Raw genomic sequence first — 14,371 nt, 5'->3', positions numbered from 1 at the left:
TTGCTCCCCATTTTCCCCATATTCCTGCACTGCTTTGATCTACAATCTCCATAAAAATTACTTTAATTTTTTTTTCCTACTTGTACCACCTCTCCATTTAAGTATAAAAACACAGGACAGGGAGTTTGCTCATCTTGTTCACTGCTATAACACCAGTGCCTGGAAGAACATCAAACACAGAGAATATGCTCAATAAATTGAATTAAATGCATGAATGTTTTATACTTGTATATTAGCAACTGCAAAAACCATAGAGTACTTCAATGACATTAAACAAAAGAAAGAAGAAAATAATAAATTGGTCAAAGCTTGACATTAGCTAATCTTTCCTGATTTAGAGGCAAACTACAGCAGGCTTTATCATGTTAAACAAAGAATTCTAAACGGCAGAGCCTGATCAGATGGTTCCCAAAACATATGATGCACTTGAAAGTGAATTACAACAAATTTAATCACAATAAAATACTCATAAAATGAGCAAATACTTGTAAATAATTAGAATTAGAAAGTAGGGAAACAACTGCTGGAGAGGCCAGGAGTCAAGTTACAAATAGATTAAAGGGAGAGATAGGCCTTCAGTGTTATCCTGTCTATGCACATTCACTGAAGCACTGCTATTTCAAAGGCTTTCCCATTTCTACCAAGACACAGTAACTAGCAGAACTTCCTTTTAACTGGAATCTAAGGAAGTAAATATTTGTGAATATGGGAATAGTTTCAACCAAAAGGCTATTTTATTTGCAAAAATCTCATCAGTTTGAGGATCTGAAACCAGCAGGTGGCAGGGGTGCAGACGCTACATCAGTCTTGAAAAGTCACAGCTTCCGGAAGAGTGAGGGATAACAGCAAAGCACAGTTAAATGGTCATATTATACAGACCCAGCCAAAGATGAAGAAGGTATTGGTAGCATAGCTGCCATCTCCTTGATCCTGGATCCAGACTCAGAGAAATCAGTCTCTCTCTGAGCATCCCATGCTGATAAATCGTCTCATAGTCATTATTAGAATAAAACATCCTCCAAGTGTAGGCACTGGAACAGCTAGTAAAGCAGCTGCCAGTCTGGATTAATAAAGCAACGAATATCTGGAAAAGAACAATGACTATTCTTTTATCTCTATATTTGTGGTAGTGATTTGGAAAGTTCACATGTTGGGCTACAAAAGAGTAACTGTGAATATTCTGGGAGCAAAAATGAAAGGAGATTGGAAATAATTCTGGTACAAAGTCCTCCAAAATTCTCATTGTATGTTGAACCCTTGAGTATGTGTGTGCTCAGTCGCTCAATCATGTCCAACTCTTTGCAACCCTATGGACTGTAGCCCACCAGGCTCCTCTGTCCATGGGATTTTCCCTGGCAAAAATACTGGAATGGGTTGCTATTTCCTCTACCAAGGGATCTTCCTGACTCAGGGATTGAACCTATGTCTCTTGTATCTCCTACATTGCAAGTGGATTCTTTATCACTGAGCCACCAGGTAAGGCTGGGCCCTCATGGTTCCTACATTTATTAGGTGCTGGTATTTGGCTGCTGGAAAGGATTCTTTGGAACATTTTGAGATCAGGCGCTTTATTGCTCATGCTTTATACTTCCCATGTAGAGATGTGCATGCTGTGATGGGCCTAAGATTCCGATAAACAAGTGAATGACCTTACTTAAAACATTAACATCAGCCACCATAATCCCATTTCAGAGCCCTTAGCCTGTTACTAACCAGGTGACATATGATTGGATGAACTATAATTATAGCTTCACTCCTACTACAAAATTTACTTTTGATGGTTAAAAGATTTCTGAAATAATTCTTAAATGATCTCAGTTATTTTTAATAAGCTTTTCTCGCATATCAATCTTTTCCTGGATCTCTGAAAATGGCTCTTTTTCTTTTATGCCTGAAAATGGCTCTTTTTCTTTAATGCTTGGAGAGTATGATTTCTCCACTTAATGTGTCACCTATATACGCTCATAACTAGTAGCTGTATGTGTGTTTTCGAACTTGCCATTTATGTTTCAGGTTTTCCTTCATATCTCATGTTATTAGTTCCACCTGTTCCTCACTCTTACTTTCCATATATACTTCCCAAACTTAATTCCTCTGAATATTTCCTTTTTTTCCCAAATCACACTAAACCCTTTTTTTTTTTTTGCTTTTTATTTTTTATTTTTTTTATTTTTTTTAATTTTTTTTTATTTTTAGTTTTTTATTTTTTACATTTTAAAATCTTTAATTCTTACATGCATTCCCAAACATGAACCCCCCTCCCACCTCCCTCCCCATAACATCTTTCTGGGTCATCCCCATGCACCAGCCCCAAGCATGCTGCATCCTGCGTCAGACATAGACTGGCAGTTTCAGCGTTCAGCAGGCCAATCAGCTCACACTCATCCCTCATCACAAATGAAGGATACTTTTGTTCCAAGGTGGAAATTAAGTGTGAAGAGTACACTTCCATTAGGAAATTAGTACAGAAAGTCAGCACAAGATTTCACTAGGAAAAAAAACAAAACAAAACAAAACAAAACAGGAATGAGATTTCCCATGAGAGACAAAGAGATTGATCTGCAAACCAGAGAGTATAGGCACACTGGGGGGCTGCCAGGCTCCTATCTCCCTGGGATGCGCAGCATAGAGAATCAGTCCCTCTGAGGTCATAGCAGGGCTATAGAACACTTCCTGTCCAGAAGAAAAGTCATCCTTGTGGCTTGGAGTGTGCTTACCATGCAGAATTTCTGGAGGTGGCTGACATACTGGAGAAAGAGAAACAAAGTGCTCTTAATTGTGTGAAAATAACTTTTCCTCATTGATGAGCTAGCCAAGAGGCTCATAACCATACGTCTATATGTTTTGACAGTTGTGGTAGACTAACATTTTATTGATGGCAAATTTAAACAGAGAGAGAAAGAGAGTCTTGTTAAAAGAACTGATACACTGCAGAACAGTGACTAGAACTGAGACATACTCGGTTCATGGTTTTCCATCTAAACTACACTCCTGAGATGACATAGCAGAGAGTTCCTGTCCACATTTCAGTCTATTAATATCACTGTTCACTCAGTACACAGTTGTTGGATTGATGGATTTTTATATCTTCATTCTTCCTTTCTAGAAAGCCATCATCAATTTATATCCACCTTCTTGGCAATAAGCAATGCTTGTGCCCAAATCTCATCCAACATGTTGTCCAATCACCTATCACACTATGCTGTGACCAACAAAATTCAGACATCTCTTTCCAGCTCTGCAGTGGCCACCTGCCATGTTTTGGCAGAGAAAATTGGTCTCCTCTCTGCACTCTCTAGAGCCAGGTCCTCCTCAAGCATTCATTTCATTCCAATGAAAAGAGAATCATTGAGTGAAATCTTCTAAAAAGCCTACAGTTCTCATAATAAGACTGCATATTCCATACCATAATTTGTATCTGAGTCTGTCTCTATATATAGTTGGTTTGAACCCAGAATCAGAATACACTGGAACCTCTTAAATTATGTAAAACTGTAGTAATGTGAAAAGTCATTTCAGCTTGGCTTAAGTCAGGTCAGTTTCTCAGCCTAGACTTTAGATTTCTCAAGAATAAAATGGGGCATTACACTATAATAAATTACCCCTTTAAGGACTTTGTAAATACTCTGATGTTGTAATATCAAATTTCAGGGCTCATCAGTCCCTTGTTTCCCTTGATTAATAAGTGCACTGTAGTGTGATATTTAAGTACCATGCTGGTTAAATCTCTGTTGACTAAGCCTCACACTTCTGCATTCTCCTTTGACTGCTGAGGCTACAAGCCTGAAAGCTAAAATTGTCTTTCTTATCAGCTGTGTCCTGGTTAAGCTGACAGTTGAAGGCATATATACTGGATTAAAAGGCAGGAAGATGATATAAGCCATTCTTGTAGACAGGCTCAGGAAGTGGCAATTGATGGCTCTTTCTTAGTAGCAGCAACTTTAATTCCAGCAATGGCAATGACTGCATGCTCCAGCAACTTCAGCTACCTTCTGGCAGCAGTGGCAGCTTCTGCAGCATGAGCAGCTGAAGGAAATACCTGTTCACTGACAGTTTCAGGCACCTGTGCTCTAGTCCAGAGGAAATGGCAGGTTCCTGAGCTCTGGTAACATTTCCTGCCTCCTTTAGCTCTTCCTGCCGTTTTAACACTTACTACATGCACTAAACCCCTCACTTCTTAAAATAAATAGACTAGTTTTTTATTTTCACAGCTCTAGAATCAGGTACACTTAGATTCTGGTCCTCCCCATAGTTCAGTTCGGTTCAGTTGCTCAGTCATTCCAACACTTTGTGACCCCATGAACTGTAGCATGCCAGGCCACCCTGTCCATCGCCAACTCCTGGAGTCTACCAAAATCCATTTAAATTTGATGCCATCAAATCATCTCATCCTCTGTCATCCCCTTCTACTTCTGCCTTCAATCTTTCCCAGTATCAGGGTCTTTTCAAATGAGTCAGCTCTTTGCATCAGGTGGCCAAAATATTGGAGTTTCAGCTTCAAAATCAGTCTTTCCAATGAACACCCAAGACTGATCTGCTTTAGGATGGACTGGTTGGATCTCCTTGAAATCCAAGGGACTCTCAAGAGTCTTCTCCAAAACCACAGTTCAAAAGAATCAATTCTTCGGCGCTCAGCTTTCTTCACAGTCCAAATCTCACGTCCATACATGACCACTGGAAAAACCATAGCCTTGACTTGATAGACCTTTTTTGACAAAGTAATGTCTCTGCTTTTTAATATGCTGTCTAGGTTGGTCATAACTTTCCTTTCAAGGAGTAAGCGCCTTTTAATTGCATTGTTGCAATCACTATCTGCAGTGATTTTGGAGCCCCCAAAAATAAAGTCTGACACTGTTTCATTGTTTCCCTGTCTATTTGCCACAAACTGATGGGACCAGATGCCATTATCTTAGTTCTCTGAATGTTGAGCTTTAAGCCAACTTTTTCACTCTCCTCTTTCACTTTCATCAAGAGGCTCTTTAGTTCTTCACTTTCTGCCCTAAAGGGTGGTGTCATCTGCGTATCTGAGGTTACTGATACTTCTCCCAGCAATCTTGATTCCAGCTTGTGCTTCTTCCAGCCGAGCGTTTCTGATGATGTACTCTGCATAGAAGTTAAATAAGCAGGGTGACAATATGCAGCCTTGACATACTCCTTTTCCAATTTGGAACCAGTCTGTTGTTCCATGTCCAGTTCTAACTGTTGCTTCCTGTCCTGCATACAGGTTTCTCAAGAGGCAGGCCAGGTGTTCTGGTATTCCCATCTCTTTCAGAATTTTCCACAGTTTTTTGTGGTCCACACAGTCAAAGGCTTTGGCATAGTCAATAAAGCAAAAAGAGATGATTTTCTGAAACTCTCTTGCTTTTTTGATGATCCAACAGATGTTGGCAATTTGATCTCTGGTTCCTCTGCCTTTTCTAAGACCAGCTTGAACATCTGGAAGTTCACGGTTCATATATTGCTGAAGCCTGGCTTAGAGAATTTTGAGCATTACTTTACTAGAGTGTTAGATGAGTGCAATTGTGTGGTAGTTTGAGCATTCTTTGGCTTTTCCTTCCTCTGGGATAGGAATGAAAACTGACCTTTTCCAGTCCTGTGGCCACTGCTGAGTTTTCCAAATTTGCTGGCATATTGAGTGCAGCACTTTCACAGCATCATCTTTCAGGATTTGAAATAGCTCAACTGGTATTCCATTACCTCCATGAGCTTTGTTTGTACTGATGCTTCCTCAGGTCCTAATGTGAATGACTTCACATTCCAGGATGTCTGGCTCTAGGTGAGTGTGAGTGATCACACCATCATGATTATCTGGGTCTTGAAGGTCTTTTTTGTACAGTTCTTCTGTGTATTTTTGCCACCTCTTCTTAATATCTTCTGCTTCTGTTAGGCCCATACCATTTCTGTCCTTTATTGAACCCATCTTTGCATGAAATGTTCCCTTGGTATCTCTAATTTTCTTGAAGAGATCTTTAGTCTTTCCCATTCTATTATTTTCCTCTATTTCTTTGCACTGATCACTGAGGAAGGCTTTCTTATCTCTCCTTTCTATTCTTTGAAACTCTGCATTCAAATGGGTATATCTTTCCTTTTCTCCTTTGATTTTGGCTTCTCTTCTTTTCAAAGCTATTTGTAAGGTCTCCTCAGACAGTGATTTTACTTTTTTGCATTTCTTTTTCTTGGGGGTGGTCTTGAGACCTGTCTCCTGTACAATGTCACAAACCTCTGTCCATAGTTCATCAGGTACTCTGTCTATCAGATCTAGCCCCTTAAATCTATTTCTCACTTCCACTGTGTAGCCCTAAGGGATTTGATTTAGGTCATACCTGAATGGTCTGGTGGCTTTCCACACTTTCTTCAATTTAAGTCTGAATTTGGTGATAAGGAGCTCATGATCTGAGCCACAGTCAGCCCCATAGTTACTATCTTAATAATCTTGAACAATTATCTAACCTAAGACTCACTTTCTCTGTAAAATGTGAAAAGAATATTAACTACCTCATGCCTTTATTTTAATAATTAAGTGCAAGGGCTGACCTGATAGCTCACTTGGTAAAGAAACTGCCTGCAATGCAGGAGACTCCAGTTCCATTCCAGGGCCTGGGAGATCCACTGGAGGAGGGTAGACTACCCACATCAGTATTCTTGGGCTTCACTTGTGATTCGGTTGGTAAAGAATCCGCCTGCAATGCAGGAGACCTGAGTTTGATACCTGGGTTGGGAAGATCCCCTGGAGAAAGGAAAGGCTACCCACTTCAGTATTCTGGCCTAGAGAATTCCCTGGACTGTATAATCCATGGAGTCACAAAGAGTTGGACACAACTGAGCGACTTTCACCTTCACTTCACATAGACTATATAGTGGTGCTTAACAAGAGGACTCATTATGTATTAGCACTTACAGTACTCAAGAGTAACTAATGAATTTTTTAAGATTATTTTAACTGAAAAAAATGAGTAACAGATTATAGAGAGTATCAGTGGTGATATGTGCAGAAAATTTGTTTATAAGAATAGCAAGGAGATTGTGCATTCTTTGCCCTGATTTATCTTTGCTTCTGAGTTTGAACATGTACACATATGCACATGGCTGCTTTATTTCATGTTTCCTCCCAAGAAAATGTACTCTTACACACTGCTCATTACACATCTTCCCCCCAGGACAAAAACAAATCTCCTTATCCTCCTACAACTCATATCATTTGTAGGCACCTTCATGGCCTCAGTCAGACTCACCCCTGGAGCAACTGGGCAGCTCCAGCTCCCACATATTTTGGGACTGGAAATGAACAATGGAGACTCCTTTCATGGTAAAGCCAGACTGACACATAAAACTCACGGTTTCATATAAGAAGAAGAAGAAAAAAAAACTTTTGTTCTCAGACATCTTTATTAAATTTTCAATGACTAGAGGTGTGCATTTAATAGATATAATGCACTGGAGGGGAGGTCTGCTCCAGATGCTCACTTGTCTTCGCTGTTGCAATATATTGACAGTTCACCCATGAGGTCAATCAGCTTTTGCCTTCTCTCTCCAAAACTGCAGTGGTAGGTCACCACTGTTTCATACTTAAAATATTCCCTGTTGGCGCTATTGAAATCTCCATTGGTAATGCCTGGGAGTGGCCCACAAAGAATGCCTAGGGAATGGAAAGCAGTGAATTAAAATGACTATCGAGAGAAATCAAATGAGTCACTAAATGGTAACTATCTTTATTTTACCTTTATTATTAGATTTGAACCTTTGCTAACCTAGATAAAGCTTTTACAAAGTTTTAATTTACGTGGTCATGCCTAAATACAATTTGAGTACATTTGGGTAAGCATGAGAAAATTTATGAAGCTGTAGACTATGCTGAATATTTTGAAAATCTAAATGATGTCAATAGAAATATAAATTACTAATATTCACTAAAGTAGATATAGAAAGCTAGTATAGACAAAGAAACTTGTAAAAATAGAAAAAAATTAACAAAGAAGTTATATCATAGTTTCATGTAGTATATACATCTAAATGTAATTTTGAATATAAAGGATAAAACTTACCAATTCATTTTATCAAGCCTAAGTTTGACTTCATAATAGTGTACCCCTATAAAAGTGACCACAGAGTAACCTGCAAGAAATGTCAGATACAGTTTTAAATGTAAAAGTAGGATATAACACATGACAGGACATGGAAAAAGTTGTATTTTTCTAACACTATATAACAAATAAGTAACATCAACCAAATTTCTAAAACAAAATTAAAAATGAAAATTCTTAAGGAAGCTTTTGCTTCTGGTAATTTCAATAATTGACATCAATTATCTCTCCACCCATTTCCCACTTACCTCCAGAGAAAAACAAGAAATGCTGCAAAAATATAAAATATGTTTCAGGGTGCTAACAAATGAGGGACTATGGTCTCATAGAAGATGAAAATCCAGGAAAGAATCAAGCATTTGAGCTGCTTTTCCCTTGGGAAAATTAGTTGACTCAGGAGGTGGCATTTGATAGGCTCATTGAGTCAAAGGCTTTCCTGATATCAGGGCTTCCCTGAAACCTTAGCTGGTAAAGAATCCACCTGCAATGCAGGAGACCCCAGTTCCATTCCGGGGTCGGGAAGATCTGCTGGAGAAGGGATAGGCTACCCACTGCAGTATTTAGGAGTATTTAGGCTACCCACTCCAGGGAAGCCCCTACAAGGGCTTCCCTTGTGGCTTAGCTGGTAAAGAACCTGCCTGCAATGTGGGAGACCTGGGTTTAATCCCTGGGTTGGCATGATCCCCTAGAGAAAGGAAAGGCTACCTACTCCAGTATTCTGGCCTAGAGAATTCCCTGGACTGTATGGTCCATGGGGTCTCAAAGAGTCAGACACAACTGAATGACTTTCACTTTCACTTTGAGTCAAAGGAAAAAAATTGCAGTTCAGGGCTTCAAATTAGAAATTTTATTAATATCTCCTGATATATATTGAGACTTCAAAAAACCAGGCTCTGTGACTTAAGATTATTAGAATTATTCTTCAAGCACTGGTGGCCCAGAAAAATTAGTTTTTGAAATTGAATCAAAGTCTCAGATTGCTAGGGTCCCCAGGAACCTGGCAGAAACAACAGCAACAATAAAATCCCTCTCTGAAAGAAAATTAGTCATCCAAAATCTTGAATTTATTTCTACAGAAAAGCTTGCAAATCTCATTCCTGATACACAATTAAGAGTAACCAGGCACTTGAACGAGTAAAATAACAAGAACAAAAGCTAGCATAGCCACTGACAATAGAAACTGACCCATCAGGACTCCAGATATTGGAATTTTTGTTATCAGATTTTTAAAAACTGTATTACTACTAATAATAAAGGATAAAATTAACAAAATGGAAATCTTTGGTAAAAATTAAAAACAATTGAAGTGACAGGGCAAATTTTGAAAGAACCTAATAAAAGTTCTACAGTTATAAAATGCGGTTAACTGAAATTCTGAATTTGGATAAGATTCAGTTCAGTTCAGTTCAGTCGCTCAGGTGTGTCCGACTCTTTGAGACCCCATGAATCACAGCACGCCAGGCCTCCCTGTCCATCACCAACTCCCAGAGTTCACTCAGATTCATGTCCATCGAGTCAGTGATGCCATCCAGCCATCTCATCCTCTGTCATCCCTTTCTCCTCCTGCCCCCAATCCCTCCCAGCTTCAGAGTCTTTTCCAATGAGTCAACTCTTTGCATGAGGTGACCAAAGTACTGGAGTTTCAGCTTTAGCATCACTCCTTCCAAAGAAATCCCAGGTCTGATCTCCTTCAGAATGGACTGGTTGGATCTCCTTGCGGTCCAAGGGACTCTCAAGAGTCTTCTCCAACACCACAGTTCAAAGCATCAATTCTTTGGCACTCAGCCTTCTTCACAGTCCAACTCTCACATCCATACATGACCACTGGAAAAACCATAGCCTTGACTAGACGGACCTTAGTCAGCAAAGTAGTGTCTCTGCTTTTGAATATGCTATCTAGGTTGATCATAGCTTTCCTTCCAAGGAGTAAGTGTCTTTTAATTTCATGGCTGCAGTCACCATCTGCAGTGATTCTGGAGCCCAAAAAAATAAAGTCTGGCACCGTTTCCACTGTTTCTCCATCTATTTCCCATGAAGTGATGGGACCGGATGCCATGATCTTTGTTTTCTGGATAAGATTAGTGACAGTTTAGATACAGTTGAAAATTTAATCATTGGAAATTAGAATAGAAGAAAACATCAAAACACAGAGCAACAAAAGAAACATAAATACAGACAGGAGAGTAACAGTCTTGTAGAATAGAGGAATAAGGATAAGCACATGTTGAAGTTTGAAAACTAAGGCATCCCACAATGACGGGAGAGAGATAGTAGTGCATAAACAACACGTGAAGAAGTAATGATAGAGATTTTTCCAAAACTAATGAAATACATCGAACCACAAATTCAAGACACAATACAAACCCCCAAAAAACAAATACAAAGAAATCCCTTCCTAGATGCATTATTGATATTGTAAAAAATCAGAAGCAATTTTAAAAGCAGTCAGAAAACAGAGAAGATAACTTTCAAAGGAATCATATTTAGAAAAAATTTTAAAACATTTGTTGCCAGAAGACTTATAATACAGAAATGCTTAAAAATTATTCTTTAGGCTGAAGGAAAATAGTGTCACATAGAACTGATAGAAATGTAATATGGAAGAAGTATAACAGAGTTAACATGTGGATAAATATAAATAAATACAACTTTTATAAAAGTAGCAACTATAATGTCTTGTGAGATACAAAATGTATGTAAAAAACAGTAGGAAATGGCAGGAGGACATAAATGGAGTTGAGATTGCCATGGGTTCTTGCATTGTTTGGGAGGTGGTAAAATCATTATTTATACTAGATTATATAATTATAATAGGTTATAATTAAGATAAATTCAATTATAATAAATCAAGGATCTATATTGCAGTCTCTAGGATAATAAAATATACAAATAAATAAAATAACAAAATTTACTTGAGGAGACAAAATCGGATAATAAAAATGATTAATTTAAAAATGTTAGAAAGGAAGAATAAAGGAAAAAGTTAAACAAAAATTAAATAACAAGATGCTAGACTTAAACCTCACTATATAAGTAATTATATTAATTTGAAATATTCTAAGCATTTTGATTAAAGGCAAAGATTTTCAGGGTGAATTAAACAACAAAATCTGAGTATATGATGTTTACAAGAGATAAATTTTATTTTATTTTTATTTTTTGGTCGTGCTGGGCAGCTTGCAAGCTCTAACTTAGTTTCCTGGCCAGGGATTGAACTCAGTTTCTCAACAGTGAGAGTAAACAGTCCTAACCACTGAACTTCCAGGGTATCCCCTGACAAATTTTAAATGTAAGACAAAGAATGGATGAAAGTAAAAGATCTGAAGCATATGTAATACAAAATCAGAAAAAGAATGTCAATATTTCTATATTAATATTATAAAATAGATTTTAACAAGAGAAATATTATGAAAGGTAAAGAGGGACATTTCATTATAATAAAAGAGTCAATTCAGCAAGAAAGCAAAATAATAGAGATAGACAAATCTAGTCATATTCAGTAATTGTAGTGGTTTGAATGGCAACTCCCTATAAAGATATTTCATGTCCAAATCCATGGAACTTGTGAATGAGAATTTGTTTGTAAAAAGAGTCTTTGAAGACATAATTAAGTAAAGAATCTTGAAATGAGATCAACTTGGATTAACAGAGTGGATCTTCAATCTAAAGAGAGCTTGTAAGAGAAGAGAAGGGTAGACATACACGGAGGAAAGCATGTGCAATGGAGGCAAATAGCGGAGAAATACATCTGTAAGTGAAGGAATGCCAAGGATTGCATCAACCACCACAGGTAGGAAAGAGGGAGAGGACAACTTTTTTTTTTTTTTTCCCCAGGAAAAGGAATCAATCTTGCTGACATCTTGATTTTAAACTTCTGGCTTCTGAACTGTGAGAAAAAATTTTCATTTTAACCTACTAAATTTGACTATGCTAAAACCAGTCCATTCTGAAGGAGATCAGCCCTGGGATTTCTTTGGAAGGAATTATGCTAAAGCTGAAACTCCAGTTCTTTGGCCACCTCATGTGTGAACTGAAAGGCTTTGACTATGTGGATCACAACAAACTGGAAAATTCTTCAAGAGATGGGAATACCAGACCACTTTACCTGTCTCTTGAGAGACCTGTATGCAGGTCAAGAAGCAACAGTTAGAACTGGACATGGAACAATGGGCTGTTTCCAAATTAGGAAAGTGTACATCAAGGTTACATACTGTCACACTGCTTATTTAACTTATATGCAGAGTACATCATGTGAGATGCCAGGCTGGATGAAACACAAGCTGGAATCAGGATTGCCAGAAGAAAATATCAATAACCTCAGATATGCAGATGAAATGGCCCTTACAGCAGAAAGTGAAGAGGAACTGAAGAGCCTTGAGATAAAGGTGAAAAGGAGAGTGGAAAAGCTGGCATAAAACTAAACATTCAAAAAATTAAGATCAGGAGCAGTCCCAAGATGACAGAGGAATAGGACAGGGAGACCACTTTCTCCCCAAAAATTCATCAAAAGATCGTTTGAATGTTGAACAGCTTCCACAAAACAACTTCTGAATGCTGGTGGAGTACACCAGGCACCCAGAAAGGCACCCCAATCTTTTCAAAAGGAATGGTCTTAAGGCTACTATAAGAAAAAGACTGAAAGCCAGAGACAGAAGGCTTAACTCCAGAACTTTAGAACATCAGAAAACTCCTGACTCCAGGGGACATTAATAGATAAGAGGTCACCCAAAAGTCTCCATACCTACACTGAAACCAAGCTCCACCCAAGAGCCAACAAGTTCCAGTGCAAGACACACCATGCTAATTCTTCAGCAAAGCAGGAACACAACCTGAACATTAAGAGAAAGGCTGTCCAAAGCCATGCCAAATACATAGACACCCCAAAATTCACCATTGGACATTTCATTGCACTCCAGAAAGAAGAGATCCACCTCCACTCACTAGAACACAGATGCAAGCTCCTCCAAACAGAAAGTGTTGACACACCACTGGTCCAACCCCACCCACAGGGAGCAGATTCCACAATTAAGATTAACCATGAACTCCCAGCCTGTAGAAAGGGTACCACAAACACAGCAATCTAAACAAAGTGAAAGGGCAGAGAAATATTCAGCAAGTGAAGGAACATGATAAAAACCCAACAAACCAAACCAAAGAACAGGAGATAGGAAGTCTACCTGAAAAAGAATTCAGAATAATGATAGTAAAGATGATCCAAAATCTTGAAAACAAAATGGAGTTACAGATAAACAGACCAGAGACAAGGAATGAGAAGATGCAAGAAATGTTTAACAAGGACCTGGAAGACATTAAGAAGAGTCAATCAATAATAAATACTGCAATAGCTGAGATTAAAAGCACTCTGGAGGGAGCCAATAGTAGAAGAAATGAAGCAGAAGAGAGGATAAGTGACTTGGAAGATAAAATGGTGGAAATAAGTGATGCAGAGAGGAAACAAGAAAAAAAGAAGAGACTCTCTGAGACCGGTTCATCTTCTGCTGCTGGATTAGTGGTGCACTACCATGGGTGTAGGGTCAAGAGATACTGATCCTGGTCTGTTTTCTGCTGCAGTGTGGAAGGCTGGCACCCTGGGCCTTCTGGCATGTCTAATGTGAGTGGAGGAGTCTCCCTGCTGCTATCTTGAATGCTAGGTCTCACCAACCAGGTTCTACTGGTGCTACCATTGGAAGCAGAGAACAAACTCACTGCTGTTGCAGGACATGAGATATGTCAGTCACCCAGGTCCTACTATCGACACGGCTGCTGGTAGACTGAGACCTGCTGTTTCTGATGGGTGGGACCTGGGAAGGACAGACATCCCCCATCCCTGATTTCTCCCTATGCTGCTAGGCAGACTGGGCCAATGCTATCCCCTAAGTATGGGTTTCTTCACTACATCCATGCTGAGCTTCCCCTCCTCCAGTCCTTTAATGAGAGAGTATGCTTCTGTCTCTCTCTGCTTGTTGACTATTCTGGCGTACAGTCTTCTATAGCACTCATCTTGAGAGGTAAAAGGAAAATCCAGGGAACTCACCACAGGATCATTCTTTAAGGTCTGGGGCCCCTAACCAGCCCACTTTCTTCCTACCTTTTGTGGTTATCTTACGGTTGTATGTTGAACAGTTTCCAGGGAAAAGCAAAGTTGGAACTAGAAGTTCAGTAACAGGTCTTTAAAAACCATTTATAAAAGTTAATAATCAGTCATTGTAGAAAAAAGTGAAAGACACAGAAAATTCCAGTAATGACAAAAAATTACCTAAAATCTCTCTTTCGGCATAGTTAATGGTTTA

The 14,371-nt window shown here is 38.8% G+C and overlaps 1 protein-coding gene across 1 annotated transcript in view; it reads right to left on the bottom strand.

Annotated features, from left to right (window-relative positions):
* CR1L (complement C3b/C4b receptor 1 like) overlaps nucleotides 1–14,371 on the bottom strand; it is a 37,895-nt gene that overhangs the window by 1,062 nt on the left and 22,462 nt on the right. Inside the window, 7 exon segments of the mRNA XM_070289235.1 lie at nucleotides 642–681; nucleotides 2,380–2,490; nucleotides 2,580–2,661; nucleotides 2,664–2,747; nucleotides 7,233–7,466; nucleotides 7,469–7,636; nucleotides 12,973–13,017. Coding sequence (XP_070145336.1) covers nucleotides 642–681; nucleotides 2,380–2,490; nucleotides 2,580–2,661; nucleotides 2,664–2,747; nucleotides 7,233–7,466; nucleotides 7,469–7,636; nucleotides 12,973–13,017 — 764 coding nt within the window.

Source organism: Ovis canadensis, chromosome 12 (genome assembly GCF_042477335.2).
Source record: "Ovis canadensis isolate MfBH-ARS-UI-01 breed Bighorn chromosome 12, ARS-UI_OviCan_v2, whole genome shotgun sequence".
In the NCBI taxonomy this organism is placed as follows: Eukaryota; Metazoa; Chordata; class Mammalia; order Artiodactyla; family Bovidae; genus Ovis; species Ovis canadensis.
This window is presented reverse-complemented; position numbering and strand designations above follow the sequence as displayed.